At 31.0% G+C, this 22,489-nt stretch overlaps 2 protein-coding genes across 2 annotated transcripts; one reads left to right on the top strand and one right to left on the bottom strand.

Annotated features, from left to right (window-relative positions):
* The first annotated feature begins 11,029 nt into the window (after positions 1-11,029).
* Positions 11,030-17,569, top strand: LOC107907352 (plasma membrane ATPase 4). Its single transcript, XM_041092971.1, has 14 exons — positions 11,030-11,377; positions 13,471-13,590; positions 13,678-13,914; positions 13,997-14,881; positions 14,970-15,074; positions 15,164-15,308; positions 15,394-15,797; positions 15,886-15,918; positions 16,001-16,082; positions 16,171-16,331; positions 16,428-16,601; positions 16,692-16,874; positions 16,953-17,134; positions 17,219-17,569. Exons 1-14 carry the CDS (start codon positions 11,330-11,332, stop codon positions 17,313-17,315), a joined length of 2,856 nt encoding a protein of 951 aa, XP_040948905.1. The 5' UTR covers positions 11,030-11,329; the 3' UTR covers positions 17,316-17,569.
* Positions 17,570-18,178: 609 nt separating this feature from the next.
* Positions 18,179-21,742, bottom strand: LOC107907353 (DNA polymerase epsilon subunit B). Its single transcript, XM_016834700.2, has 13 exons — positions 21,460-21,742; positions 21,205-21,376; positions 20,962-21,115; positions 20,743-20,874; positions 20,505-20,582; positions 20,227-20,331; positions 20,020-20,100; positions 19,802-19,932; positions 19,607-19,701; positions 19,420-19,519; positions 19,090-19,204; positions 18,882-18,992; positions 18,179-18,657 (listed from the first exon to the last, which is right to left on the bottom strand). Exons 1-13 carry the CDS (start codon positions 21,620-21,622, stop codon positions 18,517-18,519), a joined length of 1,578 nt encoding a protein of 525 aa, XP_016690189.2. The 5' UTR covers positions 21,623-21,742; the 3' UTR covers positions 18,179-18,516.
* Between the last annotated feature and the right edge of the window lie 747 nt (positions 21,743-22,489).

The raw sequence follows: 22,489 nt of genomic DNA, 5'->3' as shown, positions 1-22,489 counted from the left end.
ATAGAAAGTTGAAGTGGCGTGTCTGCTTTTAATTTTGCTTTCATTTGTGGTAATTAAACCAGATAGATTTAGATCCAAAAAAAGAACACATAAAAATGGCTGAAAGAAGGGGACTTTTATGGCTTCATTTATAATTTGATCTTAAATCATTTTGTTTTTATTAAATAAAAATAAAAAATATATTTAAAAAGTATAAAAAATAAAAATGCATGTGAAAGGGCGTATTTTTTATTTATTTTTATTAAAATAATATTTTTATAAATGATATCGCTTAATACCTGTATTTTTTTGTTTATTATTTTTTTCCATATTATTTAACTTCTGTAATAAAAAGTTAGTAATGACCCGTCAAAGAATGATTGGGCAGTTCTATAGCCAATAACTATCAGACACAGAGCTGACGGCACCGAACGTGGCCGTAAAAAGGGTTCTTCGACTATACTAATACTAGAGTTAGGTTAGGTGTACCTCTTGCTAGTTGGTAGGCAGAGTTAACTGTCAACAGTGTTTTAACTGCTCATCGGCACATTCCCCAATTACATTAACCTTTTTCTTTTTTCATTACGGATTTTATTTTATTAACCAATGTATTAAAAAACAGTTTATCACTGAAATTTGGGATTCCCGTATCCAAAGTGTTATTTAAAGCAACTACTTATTTTTTATTATTAAAAAAGTTTTTTTAGCTATAAACGGTGTAAACAAAAGGTAAAAGCATCTCCTGCTTTTTGAAAATAAAAACAGTCAGTGAACAAATATTTCACTTTTTTATTATAATACTTTTTTAAAATTTTAAATCACTTATTTTGGGCTTTGTATTTAATTAGTTTTACTTTTTTTAATTATTCGAGTATGTGTTTGTGATTATGCTTTGTACTTATCAACTCTAAAAACAATTAAAAGTTTACTTTAAATGTCATCGTCTCTTTAAGATGAACATATATGTGCAGTATGACCTTTATTTAATTTGTTGAAGACGAGGAATAAATAATAACAAATGTCACTTTGACACTAAAAAAGTCATGCGTCTCAATATATTGGAATGATAAATGTCAAAAATCTTCGATGCTGATCAATAAAAGTAACATGTTGATTGGAAAAAATAATTCTAAACTGTATTTATAGACACCCGTTAAGTAAATTCATTTATATTAAACGTATTATAAACATAAGAATGTCTACTATTATATTGTTTTTTATTTACTTCCTTTAGCATTACAAATAATACTTAAAACTATTTATAACCACACTTAATTATTTTACACCAATAATTAAGAATTCTTTTTCAAGTAAGAACACATATATAATATAATTACGAATTTCTTGAAATGTGAGCTGCAGTCGTCCTTGGGCATAATTAAATGATTTGTTATTCATATTTTTTGAAGATTGGGCGTAATGAATTGAAAGTGAGAAAAACTAAAAAGCAAATAAAAGGAAAGGAACAGAGCAATTAACTAACATTGAACTAAGGACAAGGCATGTGCGTAACCGCTGTTTGCTGCGGGTCGTCGTTTACTCTTTGTCCTTGGACTTCACAGTAAGTACCATTCGGTACTTGCTTATCATAATATTATTAAAAATTAAAGTACATTTTCAATAATTTTTTAGATGCTGTCCTCAATTATCAAATTGTGTTAATAGATAAGGAATACGGTTTGTTACCAATGAGGAATACGGTTTTGTTCTTTCTGTTGTTTTTATTTAATTAAAAATATATAGGTTCAAACTTTTTCACCTTAAGATGAGGTATATTTGCTCAAAATTTTATGCATATGAATCTCAATCTATCTTTTTTTTCCTTTTACTTATCAGCCAATCACAGTTCTATTCGAATTTTAAGAAATTTTTTTTATATAAGTAAATATTTGTTATAAATATAAGAATTGATTTGTTAATTTTATGCCAATCAACTTCAAACATACATAAATTTATCATTGAACAAGCGACATAATTAACTAGGAAAAAGTATTTAAATCCCTCCAAGTTTGGTAAAAAAAAATACATTCTCTCTTCAACTTTGAAAAATACCCACTTACTCCTAAAGTTTGATAAAAGAAATGCAGTAACATTTTAAGGTTTATTTATTAATTTTAATTGCTTATTATTCTATTTATTTTTGTTGTTTGTAATCTTTTAAATAAGGGTAATTAATTGATTTTTACATAAAACTTTTTAAAAATTAATATAAAGATGAATTAAATACAAAGTTGAAAATTTAAATTGAAAGAAAAATATGCTTAAATTTTTATTACTTTGTAATTAAAATTAAAAAAATTAAAAACAAATTAATATATATAATTATCTTTGCGAGAATGTAAAAGTAAAATGAAGGCTTCTATACTACAAATTAAATTGCATTTTGCATCCTATACTCAATAAGTAAGTAAATTAGTTCAAAGAGCAAATTGATTTTTTTCTGATAAAATTTTAATACATTTGTATTATTAAAAACTGATCTAGTTGATGAAATAATCGAACAGTGATATGCGACGTCTACATCATACATCATATTGATATAAGTAAATTGATTTTAACAAGATATTAATTTACTGTTTGGTAAAAAATCTGTGTAACGCTTTTACCAAATTTTTTTATCACTAATTCAATTAGTTGATGGGCGTGAAAGTAACCCTTCGAATGCTGACAAAAGCGAACGGCCTAATGTCTTTCATTTATTGTGCCTCCATTTAGTGTGAAAGTAATCATGTTACAAGTTGAGTCAATCTCCTTGTCTATCACACTTTTTTTATTTCTCAATATCAATGGACACTAAAATATATATAATAAAAAAATCATAAAAACATGGGATTTTAATTTGACACTATATGTGTCAATTAGTTGACCTAAATATTCTAGATATATATATAAAAGGAGCATATGTACAGCAACCTTTTTACCCATAGTTTTTGAGATGCAATTTTCATGCTCCTTGATTCCCTTTCCATTACCATGTCTTCTATCCATGCTTCTCTGTTTTGTCCGAATATTACTCTGCCTTATTAAATTATTATATATATATTTAAAAGCTCAGAAATATTAAATATACATTCATTAAAGTATAAAATATATAGAACAATATAAGCTTAATTTATGAGTTTCATTTTAACAAGCTATATGTTACTTTATGTCGTCGACGTCATCATGTAAATAATTTACTATATGCACCGTTGATTACGAGGTATCAGATGTATGTGTATATATACACATATATGTGACATTTATATTTATTTTATTTTTCTGATCATCCATTATTATTATCATAAGTTAAATTTTTATATTTTGTTTGAACTCAATTGAGCCATTGAACATTAAAATTGTAATCAATCGAGTCTTTTAATCATTACAGAATAACGATGGCTTTTTTCTAGATGTTTTTACCACGTTGTACGTTAAGATTGTGCAACAAGACAAAACTGATATCTTATATTTAGAAAAACATAAACAATATATACAAATTATAATTAAAAAAATTAAAGTACGAAAAATTTCTAAAAATATTGAAAATTATAAAAATTATTCAAAATGGAAAAAACAATTATATAACTTTAAAAAATAAATCTGCAAAAAATAAAAATAAAAATAAATAAAAACTATGAATTACGAAAAATATAAAAAATTATATAAGCGTTATGAATTTTAAAAAAATAGTATAAGAAACATAAAAATGATAAATAAATTAAAAATATAAAAAATAGCTTTTTTTCATTTGCATACTAATCATCATTAACACTACAACATTATTAAAAAATATAAAATACTTATTTGATCCTTAAAGCTATCTGTTGTGCTCATTCACCGCAGGTTTCCCCAAAACTTGACTCCCTTTATCCATCATGGATGACATGAGAGTGTTTTGAAGGTCGGAAAATGTGTTGAGAAGGTAAATTGATACTTGAGGTTGTATATAAAATTATAAGTATAGTTTTATATTTTCTTGTATTTTTTTGCACCTTCTATATAGATTAATATCTTTAAACATTTTTTCATAAAATTTACAATTTTTCATTGCTTTAATAATTTATATATTTTTTAAAAATTTTATTATGTTAGTAAATTTTAGTATTTTTCTGAAAATTTTTATAATTTACATAATTTATAGTCATTTATAACAATTTCACAATTTTCTATTTATTTTATATATTATTAATTTAATAATTTTTAAAATAATTTAATAATTTATATATAGTTTTATTTTTTTTTATATTGTTACGAAATTTTTTAAATATAAAATATCATTTTTAGCCACGTGGCAAAATCCTAATATATTATGTGGTAGAAACATTCAGAAAATATAACTATTACAAGAGTAACGGTTAATTTTAATTGTGAAATAACTTAATTGATTGTAATTCTAATATTCAAAGACTTAATTGAATTAAAAATTAAAATATAAAAACTTAATTTAAAATTTTCAGAAAAGTTCAGGAGTTTTGAATCTAAAAATAATAAATCTTCATAAATCTCAAAATAAAAAAAAATAAAAGTAAAATACCTTAATACCCAAAAAACCATTCTCTTCTTTCCAGTTGCCCATGTATCTTTTTTTTAACTTCATTATGCCATCACATGTGTGCATACATGCCCATCATTATAAAATCCATCCGGATTAGTTACCAAACTTAAACTCAATCCAATGAAGATTTTTTTAAATCCTAAATATATATTTTTACTATAATAAAAAAATTAACTTAATATAATGTTATTGTAATTACACGATAGTCACAGGTGTCAAAAAGTGCATTTTCGAGACTCCGTAACCGTAAATCAGATTCGAGACTCCGTAACCGTAAATCAGACTCGTAGATATTTTTATTAAAAATATTTACGAAGCTAGTTGTATGGTTAATTAGGCTTTTGTTAGGTGAATTTGCATGAATTAAGAGAAATTAGGTATAAAGACTAAATTGCATAAAGGGTGAAAGTTGAATTATAGATTTAAAAAAATTAAAGAGACTAAATAAGCAATTATGTCATTGCTTATAAATGAGGCCGCATAAAATAGATATTTATAAAACTGAAAACTGAAAACTGAAAATATATATTATATATTATAATATTATATCTTAGTTATTAAGTATATATTATATTATATATTATAATAAGTAAATATAAGAAATAAAAGAAACAAAAAGAAATAGAAACGAAACAAAATAGAAACAAAACAGGGAGAAAAAGAAAGAAAAGAAAAAGGAAGGAAAGAAAGAAAGGAGAAATTTGGGTTTCAAAGTTCAAAACTTAATTGGTAAGTAAATTTAGTCCCTTTTCTTGTAAGTTTTATGTTTTTAGAATTCTAGTATTAAATACTACTTAAACTATGTTGAAATTTTAAAATATATTGAATTTTTAGATGTTGTTCATGTTGAATAATTTAAGTATTTGGGATTAAATTGATAGAATTTTAAGTTAGAAATGAAAAAGGGATTGAATTGTAAAATAAATTATAAAATTTGAGTATTAGGGGCTAAATCATAAAAATTTCAAAAATTAGGGATTTGAGTGAAATTAGAGAGTTGAATTTAGTCTAAAGTGGAAATTGAATGAAAATATGAAATTAGTTTTCAAGAAATAAAGTTAGTCTCGGTTTAGGGACTAAATTGGAATTAAGACAAAAGTTGAATGAAAATTGAAATATTCAATGTGAAATTGTATTGTATTGATGAATTTTAATTGTTTTAATTTCCATATTTAACACTGTACCGGAAACTTCAACTAAGAAAGGAAAAGACAAAGTCGACGATAAGTAGCTAGGAAATTCTAGTTTGTATTTCTATAATACGAATTTAGTTGTTAATCGTTATAATTCAATTTAATGTATATGGTAAGTGTTGATGTGAGAATTATTGTGTTTTGCAATTGAAATGGATTGATTTAGTATGTGATGAATTTATTAAATTTATATTGATTGACTTGGTATATATATTTGATTATTTGAATTGAATTGAATATTAGTTGTATTTGAAAAGTGAAATTAAACCCTATTAACTGTATCGGACTAAGTCGGATATAGATGGCATGCCATAGGATTGGAAGAGTTCAGGGATTTCTTCGACTTCGAGTCGATGAGACACTGGGTGTCGAATTATTACTTCGGATAAATTCGATGAGGTACTGGGTATCAATTTACTTCGGCATGGCCGATGAGACACTGAGTGTCAGCTTATTGCTTCAAATTATCTAATGAGGCACTGGGTGCCAAACTGGTGTGTTTTGGTTGGATCTGTGTATCCGTCCGAGTCTGTGTCATGTTAATAGAGGTTATTGAATAAAATAGTGTTATGACTGTTATTGAGTAGTGATTTGAAATGTGGTTATAGACACATGATTTGTGTATTTATGAATTGAATATGAATGAACAAAATTGTTGTTCAAATGATTTATGTTCATATTGTGAAAAGCTATCTGGGATAGCAAATGATAAAAATTGAATGTGTTATAAATACCTTATTTATGAATTGAATAATTGTATGACTATAGTTATTGTATGTTATATTATTTTACTTTTAAGCATTCGGATTATAGAAATACCACTGAGTTTAAACTCAGCATACGGTTTGTTTTCCGTGCACAGGTTAGGTGAAAGTCAGATTGCCGATTCAGCATCCATCAACGATCCCGAACTCAAAACGTGGTGATGTATATTTCTTTTTGTATCGACATGTACCTAGGATGTCTTATGCTTGTCATTCTGGGAAGTGAATGTAAATGATGTTATAATATGATATTGGTTATTTATATACATGATTATACGTGTTAAGTTGAGGTTTAATATGGAATGTTTAAGTTGATGCATAACTGAGAGTGATATAGGCAAAGTTGGGTTGAAATTGGTATGAATTTAGAATTGGCTTAAATGGTGTTTTATTTGATTATTTTGATAATATATGTGAAGTACCTATGATGGTACATTGGTTAGGAAACTAGGATGATTGTTTTGACATGTTTTAAAGGTATTAAATTGTGTTTTAAAGTGATTGAACGATTGGTTTTTGAGTTGCTTGGTATTCAAGGTTGCAGGTGTAACAACCCGGTTTTAGTTAAATCAGAATAGTGGTTTCAAAACCACAAATCCGATATTGGAAAATTATTTTAATATTATTTTTGGTATTTACAGCATGTGATTATATATGTGTGAAAGTTTCATAAAGAAATTTTACTGTTTGAATGCTTAATTCGGTAAAAAAGGACTAAATTGCGTAAAGCGTAAAGTTGTGTTCTATAAGTTAAAGGTGTCTAATAGCTATAAAACATTAAAGTACAGGTCCTTAAGTGGTAAATAGGTCATTTATGAGTTAGTGGATTATAGTGGAGTGACATTTGGTGTAATTACTAATTTTTTAATGGTAAAATAGTAACTAAGTAAATTAATGATAAATTAAGTAAAACAAAGCCATTTTTTTTCCTTCATTCATCTTCTTGCCGAAAATTTAAGAAGAAAAAGCAATTAAAGAAGCTTTAACATTCGGCCAACCTTCCAAAGCTTGTATGGTAGGATTTTTTTGTCTCATTTTTAATAATTTTTACGTTTTTTATATCGTTGCTTTGTGTTCTAGCTAGCTCATGCCCTAATTTTTGAATTGGTTGATGAATTTTTAAGTTTCCATTGATGATAGCTTGATGTTTTTGAATGTTGATGATGGAAAATGAATATTTGATGTTAGATTTTCATATTTTATAGTGATTTTTGATGAAAATGCAAATTAGGGATTAAATTATGAAAAGATGAAAATGTGGGGTTAAAAGTGTGAATAAATGTGAAATATGGGCTGCTAGGGGCACTATGGTAATTCGGCCAAGCATGGGTCTTGTTGAATTTTATCAATTTTGTGTATTTGTGAAATATGGACTAAATTGTAAGAAATGTGAAAGTTTAGGGCCAATGTGCAAATTGGCTTAAATATGTGTTTTTGGACTGAATTGAATGATTATATGATTAAATGAGCTAATTTTGAATACATATAGATCAAGAAAAGAGTAATCCGAAATTAGATCGGGGGAAAGGCAAAATTATCGAGTAATCGATCCAATTCGTCAATTCCGAGTACGAGGTAAGTTCATAAGTAAATAAATGTTTTTTTTAAATTTAAATGTATATGGTTTATACATTGTAGAATTTGATGTGTATATAGATATACACTGCCGAATTTGATTCGTATATGGATATATATTACCGAATTGATTTGAGCATTTGATGATTGGTTTCGTGCATGAATTGATTCAATTACGAAGTCGAAAGCTCCGAATGAACCTTAGTAAATGTATTGGATATTGTTGTCATAATATTAGGACTTCCGAGGTGTGATTTCGTGTAAGACTATGTTTGGGACATTGACATCGTATATGATTCGTATAAGACCCTGTCTGGGAAAATGGCATTGATATGCGTTAACATGTAAGACCATATTTGAGATATGGCATTGTACGAGGTTTATATGATTTCCATATGATCTTAACAATTCCAAATGTGAATTTGAGTTGAATGGTTCAGGTATGTGTGAAGTTATATGTTCATGCAATATTAAGGTAAGTTTAGTACTTAATGTAATAATATGCAATTATATGAGTTAGTTAAATGTTTATGTGTTTGAGATTTATTTGAATTCGACCTAGTTGAATTGAATTATAAATATCATTCAGATGATTGAGAAAGAGGTTAGTACGAGACGATACAGGTACTTACAGAACCTATTCGAGTATTTAATAGAGAAAGATAATGAAATGATATTTGATCATGTTTTAAGACATGAGAAAGGTTTGTTGTAATTGTATATACGGTGATGTTATGTACAATTGGTTGAATTGTTTGTATTTGATGTATTGAATTATTCACTTACGAGCTTACTAAGCTATGAAGCTTATTTCGTGTTATTTTCTTATGTTTTATAGAGAATCAAGGCTAGCTCGGATCCAAAATTCGTCGGAAATATCATCGCGCTATCAGACATCTAAGTTGGTACTTTTGAATTGTATATATATGGTATATGGCATGTATAGGCTAGTGTCATCTTGGTATGTTTTGAGTTATGATATTAGCAACGAGTTTTGGCTTTTAAAGGTTGGTGTGTATTTGGCCATATGAATTGGTTGTTTAAATGTTGAGAAAATGCGTGTTTGAACTTAAGATGAATTGATGGTTATAGTAAGTTAAATTGATATACTTTTGAGTTAGTTTGGTACTAAAATTGAAATGAAATTAAGGAAGTTTATTAGTTAACTTTTATATAGTATTATGAATGTTGTTGATCAATTTGATAAGTAAATGTTTTAGGCATGATTTAAATATGTTTGAATGTGAAAATGTGTTGGTTTCCATTTTGATTGTAAATTGGTTGCGGTTGAAATTGCAGGGAAAGTTAGATATTTATAAAAGGGGTTATATTGAGTTCGCACAAAAAAAATCCTCGAGTTTCTGAATTAGTCCTGAATCACTCCTAACTCGTATTATGGACCTCGAGAGTTTATCTAAGGGACTTTAAGATTATTTTATATTGTATTTGATAATTATTTGTGTATTAATTGTTAAATTGTCCGATAGGTCTACTAATGCTCCATAACCCTGTTTCGGTGACGAACACGGTTAGGGGTGTTACAGCAGGGAAGGGTAAACTTGATGTTTAAGGTTCATTTTGAGTCTACACAGCCTGGACCGTGTGAGACACACGGCTAACACAGGGTGTGTTTCCCCTGCACCTAGGAAAAATTTTTAAAATTTTACGAAAAATTCCTAGAGTACCCGATTTAGTCCCGATTTGTTTCTAATACATATTTTGGGCCTCGAGGGCTCATAAAATGGGACAATATGATTAAATTATGATGTGAATGCTAGATGATTATATAATGTTCATATTTGATCTGAAAAGTTCGGCAATGCTCTGTAACCCTGTTCTAGTGATGGATAAGGGTTAGGAGGTGTTATAGTTACTAATGGAAATCAAATTATATTACATTTAAATTATTAATAATGCTATGTTTTGATCATTTAATTTAAAAAATTATAAAAAAAATACTTAATTATTCAAAAATTTTAATTTATATATGGTCATTTATTTGTAACATCAACAATTCTAACGAGGCATTGCTTTTAATTATAAAACCTTCTATATAATTCGAGTTCAAATTTCACATAATGAGTTTAATATAAAATTTCCGTCATCCAACTATATGACTTAAAATTTTGAAATGTTGCCCCGGATACAAATTGGACAACTTGTAAATTTTAAAGTGTTTTAAATCAAAAGGGATAATTACGACCTTAACCAAGGCAACTGATTTTGTTTCCTTTTAAAAATTAAAATCATAATTAGGGCCACCTGACCATTTTAACATTTTGTTTTTGGAAATTACCATACAACGGATATCGTATTTAGTCGTATGGTAGAGGCATGATTCCATGAATGAACGCTGATGGCGTGATGATGAACCATACATACATTCGAACCGACAATTCACCGGTTAGAAAAGAGAGAAAGCCAAGGTGATGAAAGAGAAGGAGTGAAAGCCAAGTCAGGCAAAAGCAGTGTGGGTCCCACCACCTAAAAGCCTCAACGTTGTTTAGTCTATAGACTTGGAAAAATATATTAAAATTTTCTATGTAAATTAATTCCTATACTTTGATTTCACCATGTACTATACATATACATATAATTGTAGATTTAATTTATAATTTTCAATTAAATTATTTTACATCAAAATAATTTTTGAATTTTAAAATTTTAATCTTGATTTAAATGGAAATTATTAAATTATTAACTAAATTTTTAATAAGTAATACATGAAAATAACAAAATAATATGATAATTTTTGTTTACTGAATTAAAATTTAAAAATAACATAACTTAAACTTAATGAACTTAACCGTTACAGTTTAGTAATGATTAAAAATTAAAAAATTAAAAAATATAGGACTAAAAATAATCAAATTAAAATAAAGAGAATAAATTCATAACTTTTTCAAAAAAAAAATAGAAAATTGTAATCAAACATTTACAGACAGGGTTAAACATTTACAAACATATACCCCCTTTGAGAATTGCTGCCCATACATTAATATAAAAGCCCAGCCTACAATCTCTTCTTCATAGGAATACAAAACATAAGAGCAAAAAAGAAAGAAAGAAAAAAACACTCTTTTTTGCCTATTCCCATTCCCCCCACTCTTACCACCAAACCCAATCTCTTTTTCTTTTGCCCTTTTGGGGATTCTGGAAATCCCAATCAATGTTCTTCCATTTCATTTGACCTTCTTTCATAAAATTGTTTTAGCTTCTGTTTTTTTTGTTGTTGTTGTTTTTAAGCTGTTACTGCTGGTGATTGCTGTCAGAAACAAAACATGGGTGCTATCAGTCTTGAAGAGATCAAGAACGAGACTGTTGATCTGGTAACTATATATATCCATTTCCTTTTCATTGGTGTTCTTTTATTACAAAAAAAGTTCTGGGTTTTGTCTTCTGTGTTTAGCCAAGCTGTTTACTTCATTATCCTTAAATGAGATCCACAAGGAACTCTGTTATTAGCTTTATTCCATGTTTAATGTCAATGTTTTTCCCTCTTTCGGGTCTTTGTATTTCCTCCCCACCTATCCTTTTACTATATATAGCTTAGCTGAGTTACATGTTGGAATGTTAATTCACTTCTCACGTCATTTTACCAATAAAAGTTGTTGATCCTTGATTCTCATAATAAAAGCAGGATTTTCACAAAGGGAAATTATTTTTATTTTTATTTATGGTATAATATTGTATTACATACAGTCAATTGATAATTTTATTTTCATTTCCAAATTAAATCAAAAATAATTTTATATCAAATTATTACCAATTTTCAGGTAACTTTCACCCTTTGATTTAGGTATGCTAATTAAGCAGTTCATGCTTAGGGATACTAGTTAAATAATCTGGTTAAAAAAAAGTCAAATATAGCAAGTAGCATGCACCACTACAATGGAGAGAAATCCCGGTTTAGTCATGTGATAAACTATTTATTTTTAATTAATTATTGAACGAAATGTACGGGGTATGAGATTTGGGCATTTGGGTAATATAAAAAACCCAAATTGAGGAAAACAGTGTTGGCATTTCAAGTTTTGGGTGTTCTGTCAAGCCGAACAGGCTGTCGTGTAATCTCCTGAAATGAATCTAAACATGTGAAAGTGGGACATGACAAAGCTGGCTACATTTAGTTAAGTGTTCCGCCTAATCTTATTTAATTAATATTCAAAATCTATTTTGATTTTAAATAAAAATAGATAAATCTTTTTCGATAATAAATAAAGTGTTAAAAACAAAGAATCTTTTTGTTATTTTATAATTAAATACTAAAGAGTTGTTTGTTTTTCATTGAAAGTTGTCTGTTTGTTTCGTTGGTGTGTAGGAATTCTAGGCATTTTTTCCGTGGTACTTACTTCTCTCTCTTTCTTTAGAATTAAGTTTTTCTTTCTTTCTTTTTCTTTAACGTAATATTAGAAAAATACTTAATTCCAACGCCTCTTACACTTCCTTTTTTTCTTTATAAGAATAAAAAAATTTAAATTTTTCTTCATTGAAGATTCTTTCAGAGTTAGTTTCAGTGTTGTATAATAAGTATAAAATATTATGTATTTAAAAATTAAATAATTAATTTAAAATGTAAATTTTAATTTAAAGTAAGCATAGAAAATAATTAAATTATTTGATAAGTAAAACAGGTAAAGGCACATATGGTTATACTAAACAACAAAGAATATTAAAAAATTTATATATGGACTAGATGTAGATTAAAAGCAAAACCCTTAAAAGATCATATAATATTAAAAGGAAATAAAATATTATAAAATGAATTTTTTAAATATATGTTGTTAATATTTTTCATGAAAAATATATTTAAAATTTGCACTAGATTGAAATTTTTTAACTGATTATAGAAAGAAAATATTTATAATTAAATCATGGATATTCTAATTTTGGTACACTGCATTTAGAGAGAAGCGTGAATTACACGTACCAATCACATGAGGAAAAAGTGGGGAAGCTGTCCCCACCCCACCCCCTGACAAGGCACCTTTTGATGTTGTCACGGCTTTAGTCAACGCTTTCTTCTTTTCTTTCTCTTTTGGGTAGCATCCCTAGGCCCCGAGTTCTATCCACGGCTCACGAGTTCACTCGCTCCGCCTGCCATCCTATATATTTTAAATATCAGCAGAAATTCGGGACCAATATTATATCTAAAAGTTCAAAATTAGACTATTTTTGACAATTTTTTCTCTCACCTAAATTAAAAATTAATATAAAGTAGTGCAGATTTTAAAGTTTTAAACACAAATATAAAATATATGTTATCGATAGTAACTTCTAACGGTACTATTGAAAGGTAAACATGGAGCTCGGTAAGTTACTATCATGTATTCAAAAATCATGTTTGGTCTAAAATTTGGAAAATTGATGTAATAATGAGGATAGAAATCTGAAATTTAACGGGAATATTAATAATGTACAGGAAAAAATCCCAATAGAGGAAGTGTTTGAGCAGCTGAAATGTAGCAGAGAAGGATTGAGTTCGGAGGAGGGAGCCAACAGGCTTCAGATTTTTGGACCAAACAAGTTAGAGGAGAAGAAGGTAGTTATAAATTAGCCAGTGGCCAGCAATTTTTGTAATAACACTTAAATTGCTGCTAAGTCATACATTGTGTTTTGAAATGATCAGGAAAGTAAGATTCTAAAATTTTTGGGGTTTATGTGGAATCCATTGTCATGGGTGATGGAAGCTGCTGCAATCATGGCCATTGCTTTGGCTAATGGTGATGGAAAGCCCCCAGATTGGCAAGACTTTGTTGGTATTGTTTGTTTGTTGGTAATTAACTCTACCATCAGTTTCATTGAAGAAAACAATGCTGGCAATGCTGCCGCCGCTCTTATGGCTGGTCTTGCCCCCAAAACCAAGGTAAGTTCTAGAAATGTCTTAATTGTTATTGTAGTAATTTGACTGTTCATTGTCTAACTGTTTATATGGTGGTAAAATATAGGTGCTTAGGGATGGCAAATGGAGTGAACAAGAAGCAGCGATTCTGGTTCCTGGAGACATCATAAGTATTAAATTGGGAGATATTATCCCTGCCGATGCTCGTCTTCTTGAAGGTGATCCCTTGAAGATTGATCAATCTGCTCTTACTGGTGAATCACTCCCTGTGACCAAGAACCCCGGGGATGAAGTCTTCTCTGGTTCGACTTGCAAACAAGGTGAAATCGAGGCTGTTGTTATTGCTACCGGTGTTCATACCTTCTTTGGTAAGGCTGCACATCTTGTGGATAGCACCAACAACGTAGGACATTTCCAAAAGGTGCTCACTGCTATTGGAAACTTCTGTATTTGTTCCATTGCTATTGGTATGTTGGTTGAGATCATAGTCATGTACCCCATCCAACACCGAAAATACCGGGATGGAATCGACAATCTCTTGGTTCTTTTGATTGGTGGTATTCCAATTGCTATGCCTACTGTTTTGTCTGTGACCATGGCAATTGGATCTCACAGGCTGTCTCAGCAAGGTGCTATTACCAAGCGTATGACTGCCATTGAAGAAATGGCTGGCATGGATGTCCTTTGTAGTGATAAGACAGGAACATTGACACTTAACAAGCTGAGTGTTGATAGAAACTTGATTGAGGTGTTTGTAAAGGATGTTGATAAGGAACATGTTGTACTGCTTGCCGCAAGGGCCTCTAGAACTGAAAATCAAGATGCTATTGATGCTGCCATTGTTGGAATGCTCGCTGATCCTAAGGAGGCAAGAGCTGGTATTAGAGAGGTGCACTTCTTACCCTTCAATCCTGTGGACAAGAGAACTGCATTGACTTACATCGATTCAAACGGTAACTGGCACCGAGCAAGCAAAGGTGCTCCCGAACAGGTAATTCCGTCATCCGGATTTTGCCTCTTGTGGTGCAGGATAGTTTGTGGGGCATTCTATGATTTAATTGTTTGATATATGTTTACAGATCTTGACTCTTTGCAATGCAAAAGAAGATGTTAAGAAGAAGGTTCACGCTATCATCGACAAGTTCGCGGATCGTGGTCTGCGGTCATTAGGTGTTGCAAGACAGGTATTTGTAGAAGATATTCTAATTACTATCCTGTTGTTTTGATGTTGAAAAGTTCCCTTACCCTTTATCATTTGCTGCTATGCTTTCAGCAAGTACCAGAAAAATCAAAAGATGGTGCTGGTACTCCATGGCAATTTGTTGGTTTATTGCCTCTGTTTGATCCTCCAAGGCATGACAGTGCCGAAACCATTCGCAGAGCTCTTAACCTTGGTGTTAATGTCAAGATGATAACAGGTAACTTAATTCTTTTATAATCTCATCACTAGTACTTCATTTTTTGAAGCAAGTACTAAAAGTTATACTTTTGCATTATGTTCAGGTGATCAACTTGCCATTGCAAAGGAAACTGGTCGCCGACTAGGAATGGGAACAAACATGTATCCATCTGCTTCTTTGTTAGGTCAAGACAAGGATGCAAGCATAGCTGCCCTTCCTGTTGAAGAGTTGATTGAGAAGGCAGATGGGTTTGCCGGCGTCTTTCCAGAACACAAATACGAAATTGTGAGGAAATTGCAGGAGAGGAAACATATATGTGGAATGACTGGAGATGGTGTTAATGACGCTCCTGCTTTAAAGAAAGCTGATATAGGTATTGCTGTTGCTGATGCTACAGACGCCGCACGAAGCGCTTCAGACATTGTTCTTACAGAACCTGGATTGAGTGTTATTATCAGTGCAGTGTTAACTAGTAGAGCTATTTTCCAGAGGATGAAGAACTATACTGTAAGTCACTCCTTTTAAACGGATTCTAGAAGGTTTAAATTGGTGTGTTATCTTGCATAGCTTGACATGGCTTTGTTTACTTCCACAGATTTATGCAGTTTCCATCACAATCCGTATAGTGGTAAGTAGATCAAAGGGTTTTATATGATTCAATTATTGAGAACTTTAAGCTATGTCTGACCCTTCTGTTTCTGGTTTTGCAGTTTGGATTTATGCTTATCGCTCTCATTTGGAAGTTCGACTTTTCACCGTTCATGGTTTTGATCATTGCCATTCTAAATGATGGTGAGATTTTATGAAGTGGATGATTATACACATAATTCATCTTTTTGGTATTAACAGTTTAAAACCAATTGCTTTGATTGTTAATCAGGAACTATTATGACCATCTCAAAGGATAGAGTAAAGCCATCTCCCTTGCCTGATAGCTGGAAACTGAAAGAAATTTTTGCCACTGGTATTGTGCTTGGTGGCTACTTGGCATTGATGACCGTTGTTTTCTTCTGGATTATGCATGATACAGACTTCTTTTCGGTACGTGGTGCCGAAACTAGGCCGTTTATATTTTAGTGAAGGATTCGAAATCAAAGTTTATTTTTGGTCTCTAACAGCTTCTATCCATGAATGCAGGAAAAATTTGGTGTAAGGTCTCTAAGGAAGAAGGATGACCAAATGATGGGTGCTTTATATTTACAAGTGAGCATTGTCAGCCAGGCTTTAATTTTCGTCACTAGATCACGCAGCTGGTCATATTTCGAGCGTCCTGGACTGCTATTGGTCACTGCCTTCATTATTGCACAGCTGGTAAGAAGTTACTTTTCGTCATATCCGAGTCCAAGAGCTACGAAATTTTCACTAAGCAAATTGTTGATCTTCATTTCTGGTGTTGCTTAGGCTGCTACTGTGATTGCTGTATATGCTAACTGGGGATTTGCAAGGATTCAAGGAATAGGATGGGGATGGGCCGGTGTCATATGGCTTTACAGTGTTGTTTTCTACATCCCACTTGATCTAATGAAGTTTGCCATTCGTTACATCTTAAGTGGAAAAGCTTGGCTCAACTTGCTAGAAAACAAGGTATCACACATTAACTTTAAACCACTTTTAAAAGCTTCAAACCGGTTGCTCGGTTACTAAATCTGAACTCAATGACAGACTGCATTCACCACCAAGAAAGACTATGGAAAAGAAGAGAGGGAAGCTCAATGGGCACTTGCTCAGAGGACATTACATGGACTTCAACCACCAGAAGCTTCTAACCTTTTCAATGACAAGAGTAGCTACAGAGAGTTGTCTGAGATTGCCGAGCAGGCCAAGAGGCGAGCTGAGGTGGCAAGGTATACATTCACTTACTCTATCTAACCATGAAAATACGCATGTATTCGTTCGAAAAGAAAAGTAATTTTGGGTTTTGTGCTTAGGCTTCGAGAGCTTCACACTCTGAAAGGGCATGTGGAGTCGGTGGTGAAGCTGAAGGGACTGGACATTGATACAATCCAACAACATTATACAGTCTAGAAAGTTGCTGCTGAATGAGAAATGCAGGTCCAAGCTAGAGCAAGAAGTAATGTTCAAGTTTAAAATTTTCTACATTAGTCACAACATGTGTGCTATAATTTTCCTGCCCTTCCCATTTAGTTTTTTACTTTGCCTGTCTTATGTAATTCAAGGCCGAAAAAGGTGTTTTAGTCACTTCTTGCTCCAATAAGGAGCTAGGCCATGTAATCTTCCACTTCAATCTTTATTCTTAGCTGCAAATCTACGTTTTTTCCTACGCTTTCTTTAAGGTATATTATGAGAAACAGCAGCCTGCCATTCAGCCACTATGTCAACGACTTGTAATTTTAAGTACACCATAACCATATCAAGTTCTGGTAATGAAGCAGTAATCTGTGATATTAAATAATAACTGATTCCAAGTGACATTTGTTGTTTTATACAATAAAAGTCTCATCATAAAAAAAACATAAACAAGTAAAAAATCTGATAGTACATCAATATATAGAAACCCACATCTCTTCTCAACTTAAAATGGTATTTAACTCGCATCTAAAATGTAACATCAGCTGTTAGTCATAACTGCATGCAATATGCATTAACAATAACTGAATAACTGATTGCTCATTTGGAATCAGAAAGGTTGTCAAAATAAGAAAAGGTACATAATATGATGATAATTCTCCCAAATCGCATGTATTCAGTAGTTACAAAGGTCTTTTATTCAAAAAATTAGAAGAGTTCCAATTCTCAAATTAAATAAACAATGCATCCCAGAAAGCGAGAAACAATAATATGCCATCTTCTGATGATATTGAAGGTTAATGTGGACGTTGTTAAAAAAATATTGCAATCTTTCAACTATGATCTGGACTTATAAAAAATAAGTCTAAAAATTATTATGGTTTCTACTATGAGTACCAAGCAACGTACAAATACTGCAGTAAATGTCAGCTAACATGAGCAACTTTTTCTAGCAAAGGTTTGACTAGTTAAAAAAAATTCAATTTTGTCCTATTTTGGCAAGAGAAAAAAATGGTTCCAGCAAAACTGTAGAGATACTTTACAACAGAGAAGTTTGCAGGATTAATTTGCAAATGCTATGGCACTAATAACTTAATCACAACAATTTTGTCAATTGACAACGAAAAATGATGGCATTTCATATTTTGTGTTCAGGTACCGGGTGCTAAAAGATACGGAAGCCATAAATTTTAGATTCTCACAAGGCTGAAAACTCAACTTCCTGAGTGCAAGGTCTATATGCAACAAATGTGCTATCATCTGAGAAGGAACCTGGATTGAAGCAAGTAATTCCAGTATACTTGAATGCCTTCTGCTCACTTCTATCACCTAAAACGATCTGCACAGAAAGGCAATGGAATAAACAAATATTAGATCTTTGCTATAAACATGAATCATGAAAGCCAAGATGGATCTGACCTTCCAATTGCTCTAAACATGAAACGCTTGCAAACAACATCCTCAACTATTAAAATGTTATTCAGTTGGATTCAATTGTTTCCCTATTTCACCCTTCTCCAATATAACACATGCCTAACAAAAATGTGAGGACAAGAACTTTACCGTATGTGGAGTCGGATATAGATGGAGACAATGGTCATAATTCCAAATGATGGGTTGTACAAAGAGAGGCAGTGGGCAGAGATGACTTTGATGGGTAATGGTTGCAACAAGCTGCAAAAGAAACCCAACCTGTCAATCTCATGACAATAGAAGAGGGAGTATATATAGTCCCAAATAATTAAAAGAAGCTTTGGGGGTGCAAGGTTACATGTTCAAAAGGATCATCTGTTTCTTCAGTGGAAGGGGGAATCAAACAAGAACGTCGCATTCTATACAGTAGATCTTGACGAAAGAAGACCATTTCCTGCGTGTAGAACTTTACCCTGCATCAAACAAGCAACAGGATTTGCAAGTTAAAACATTCCATATTTCAAGGTGCAAAAGTAAGCTCTTAAATATCAACACCTTAGCTTCTGCTATTAACTAGCTTTTTAAATCACGTAACATGAATAAGAAAACTAAGTCTGGGCTCAGAAAGAAGTCACAGAACATTAAGCTATCTTATCATGTATAATTGGTCTGAGATCAGATGACTAACCTGCAGGGATTACTAGAAAATATGGCATTTGGAACATGCTTCTGGAGCTCTTCAGTTAGATATTTTGGTAAAGCACACCGAGGTAAAACAGTTGATGGACCTGAAATTATCAAAAGCAAATATATTCAAAAGTGGCACGTCTCACTTAGGGAACAAGCAGTTATTCTGCAGTAATACCTTACTATACCTGTATCATTGGGACCTGGAATAAACAGAAACTTGCTCTGTTCTTTCAGTCGGGGATGGGCTTCAATCATTTGGCCTAATTTTCCAAATTGCGATCTGAAGATTGAAGTAGCAAGTTAATCTCCAACCAATTGTTTTCTCCAGAAGTGACAAACATATAGAATAACAAGAATAGCTTAATTTAATTATCCCTCACCTGAGACTTGAGAAAGAATGAAAGGAGAGATTACATGGGTGAGAACAAAAATCTCCCATGAAAACAAATAAGGAAGGAACGATTTCCACATTCTCAAATCCATTAAGGACAGTCTCCAGCTTTTCCATAACCTTCTCTACGAACAAGACATTATTATATATTACGTCAAGTTCTTCAGAAAAAGGGTCATATCTAAAGAATTTGAGCCCGTCAATTACCTGTTCATTGTCCAGCCAAATGTCAGATAGTATGACAAACATGTCATTTACTGCTCTCTTTTCCAAATCTGCAAGTCTGAGCTATTAAAGAGGGTATAGGAATCTATGATCAGTTTGTAGGACTTTCAGACCAGTACAAGTAACTTCAAAGAATGAATTGTGGCATTTTCTAAGTAGGGAACAACAAAAAGGGAATAATTAGGATACTGTCTCCTCTTTTGTTAGTGTACCACAACCAAAGAAGTCATGTCCAGCAAGTACTTTGAGTGATTTATCTCTGTTCTCTAAGGGAGGAAAGCCACATGTAATTACCTTCAGAACAAAACAAAGTTAGCGCAGCCAAAAAAGAAACAAGCAATTTCAATAGAAATCTTCAAACTACATCGGGTACAGTTAATGCAAGCCTATAAACACCAATTAAAGAATTCTTGGTCATCACAAACAAAGGTTTGAAGATAGCAACCAAAATAAAAGAGAACACCAACCTGAAAAATTCCCTCAGAAAGCATTTCACCTTCTGCTACAATTATAGTGTTCTCGGTGAAAAATCCTGTAGTTATCTTGTATTGGCTGTCAAAGAAAGCAATAATCTCATTTTTCTTCAATTTGATTTGAAGTAAACAAAGACATTCTCCGTAATTAGCTTTTATGAAGCACGAGTAAAATTAATGAAACAGCATTAACTTATGGCCATATACAATAAGCAATTAAATCAAAGGATATTGCTTTGGAGAAGTCTATTTCAACAGCAGCAGTAAGGTCTTCCAAGTAAAAATGACCATCCTCCAACTGGGAGATGACACCCATCACCCATCTCCTCCCTCTTTGCCCAACCAGAGACTGTATTGTTGATAGCTGTCCAACCATAAATTGTATTGTTGAAATCGAACAGGATCTCGTTTCAAACGTATATACATATAGAAAAAGTGAAGGAAAACAGACCTGACAGCTTGGAGAGGTATCAACATCAGTATCAAATGCAGGTTTAATAAAATGCTGATCACGAGAAACCCTTTGGAACAACAACAACAATCTATCTCTATAAAGAGCTGCTTTTGCAGAAGCTTCCCCATGAATGGGTAGACTACCCGCATGTCTACAAATATCAAACAAAGATTGAGATTGGAATCCAGTAATAATAGTATCCGATGGAAAAATAAAGCAGAGAGAAAGCATGTTACATACTGAAAGAAATGCTTCTTGATGGGATCGTATCTAAATTTGGGGATAAGAAAGGCATCAACAACGCGGATCGAGGAATGAGAAGAAGAAGGGGATTCCTCCTCAGCTGCTTCAGCATCCAATAGAAGACTGACTACTTGGTGCACCGACTCCTTGTCGATTATGGAAGATTTCACTGCTTACAATTTAAAAAAAAATACTAATAGAATATAAAAAAAAGAAGGAAAACCCTAAAAAAGCATAAATAAAGAAAATTACAGGATTGGTGATCGAGCTGGTCGAGGAGGAGATCGATAGCCTCATCTTCAGCATCTTGGAAGCGATTGACGAAGGAGAGAATCTCATCAAGACCATCCGTCTTCAAGCTGTATCCTCTTATCTTCAATTTCTTTTGAATCTTCTTACGAGTTTGCCCCCTCATTTTTCCCTTTGCTGTTTTAACAAATCACTAGCGAATGGCAAAGGGAGTATAGTTTCGCACATTTACCGCTGTCCTTGGGCGGGAAATTTGTTCTTACTTTTTGCGAAATGGCGGGAAACCAATAATTAATACAATTTATAATTATCATCGGCACAACCTCATCTTGTTCTCAGGCTCAGCGACGGAAGCTTAGTCATGTATTTTAATCAAAACTTGTTTTATGTTGTTTATATTAATTTTTTATTTTTAAAATTTTGTTATTTTAAATTTAATATTTAATAAATTTTAAAATTAGAACTAAAAAGATTACAAGAAAAATTGATAAAACTTAGATAGAATTTCAAATTATAGATTTGATATTTTTAATATTGAAGTTTAAATCCAATTTCAAATTTTTTTATTTGGTGTCTAAACAAAAATTTAGAACCAAATATTCTTTTCTTCCTTAAAGTCCAAGTTAAAAAAATAATTCATAAAAAATCGATTTAAAATATTGAAACTAATGTTCATTTAATTAAACCAATTTTAGGATAATATTTTACCAATTAGATATTAAGCTTCTGTTTTAATTTTTTTCCATTTATCTTAATATAAAATTTAAAACTAGTGCTTCATAAAAAAAATACGAGAGTTTATTCTCGAAAAAAAATAAATATTAATACTATAAATGAAATTTGATCTAATATAAAATGTTATAAATGAATTTTGGCTTTATACATAAAAGTGATTTTTAAAAATTACTAATAATATTATTAAATTATCACAATTTTATTTTGGATATTATATACACAAATAATTATATTAATCTAATATGAAACTAAATTTATATACTCATATATTTAGATGTTTACAATTAAATTAAAATTA

Source organism: Gossypium hirsutum, chromosome D05 (assembly GCF_007990345.1).
Source record: "Gossypium hirsutum isolate 1008001.06 chromosome D05, Gossypium_hirsutum_v2.1, whole genome shotgun sequence".
NCBI classification, from domain to species: Eukaryota; Viridiplantae; Streptophyta; class Magnoliopsida; order Malvales; family Malvaceae; genus Gossypium; species Gossypium hirsutum.
The sequence above is the reverse complement of the archived record's forward strand: the minus strand, read 5'-3'. Positions and strand labels throughout refer to the sequence as shown.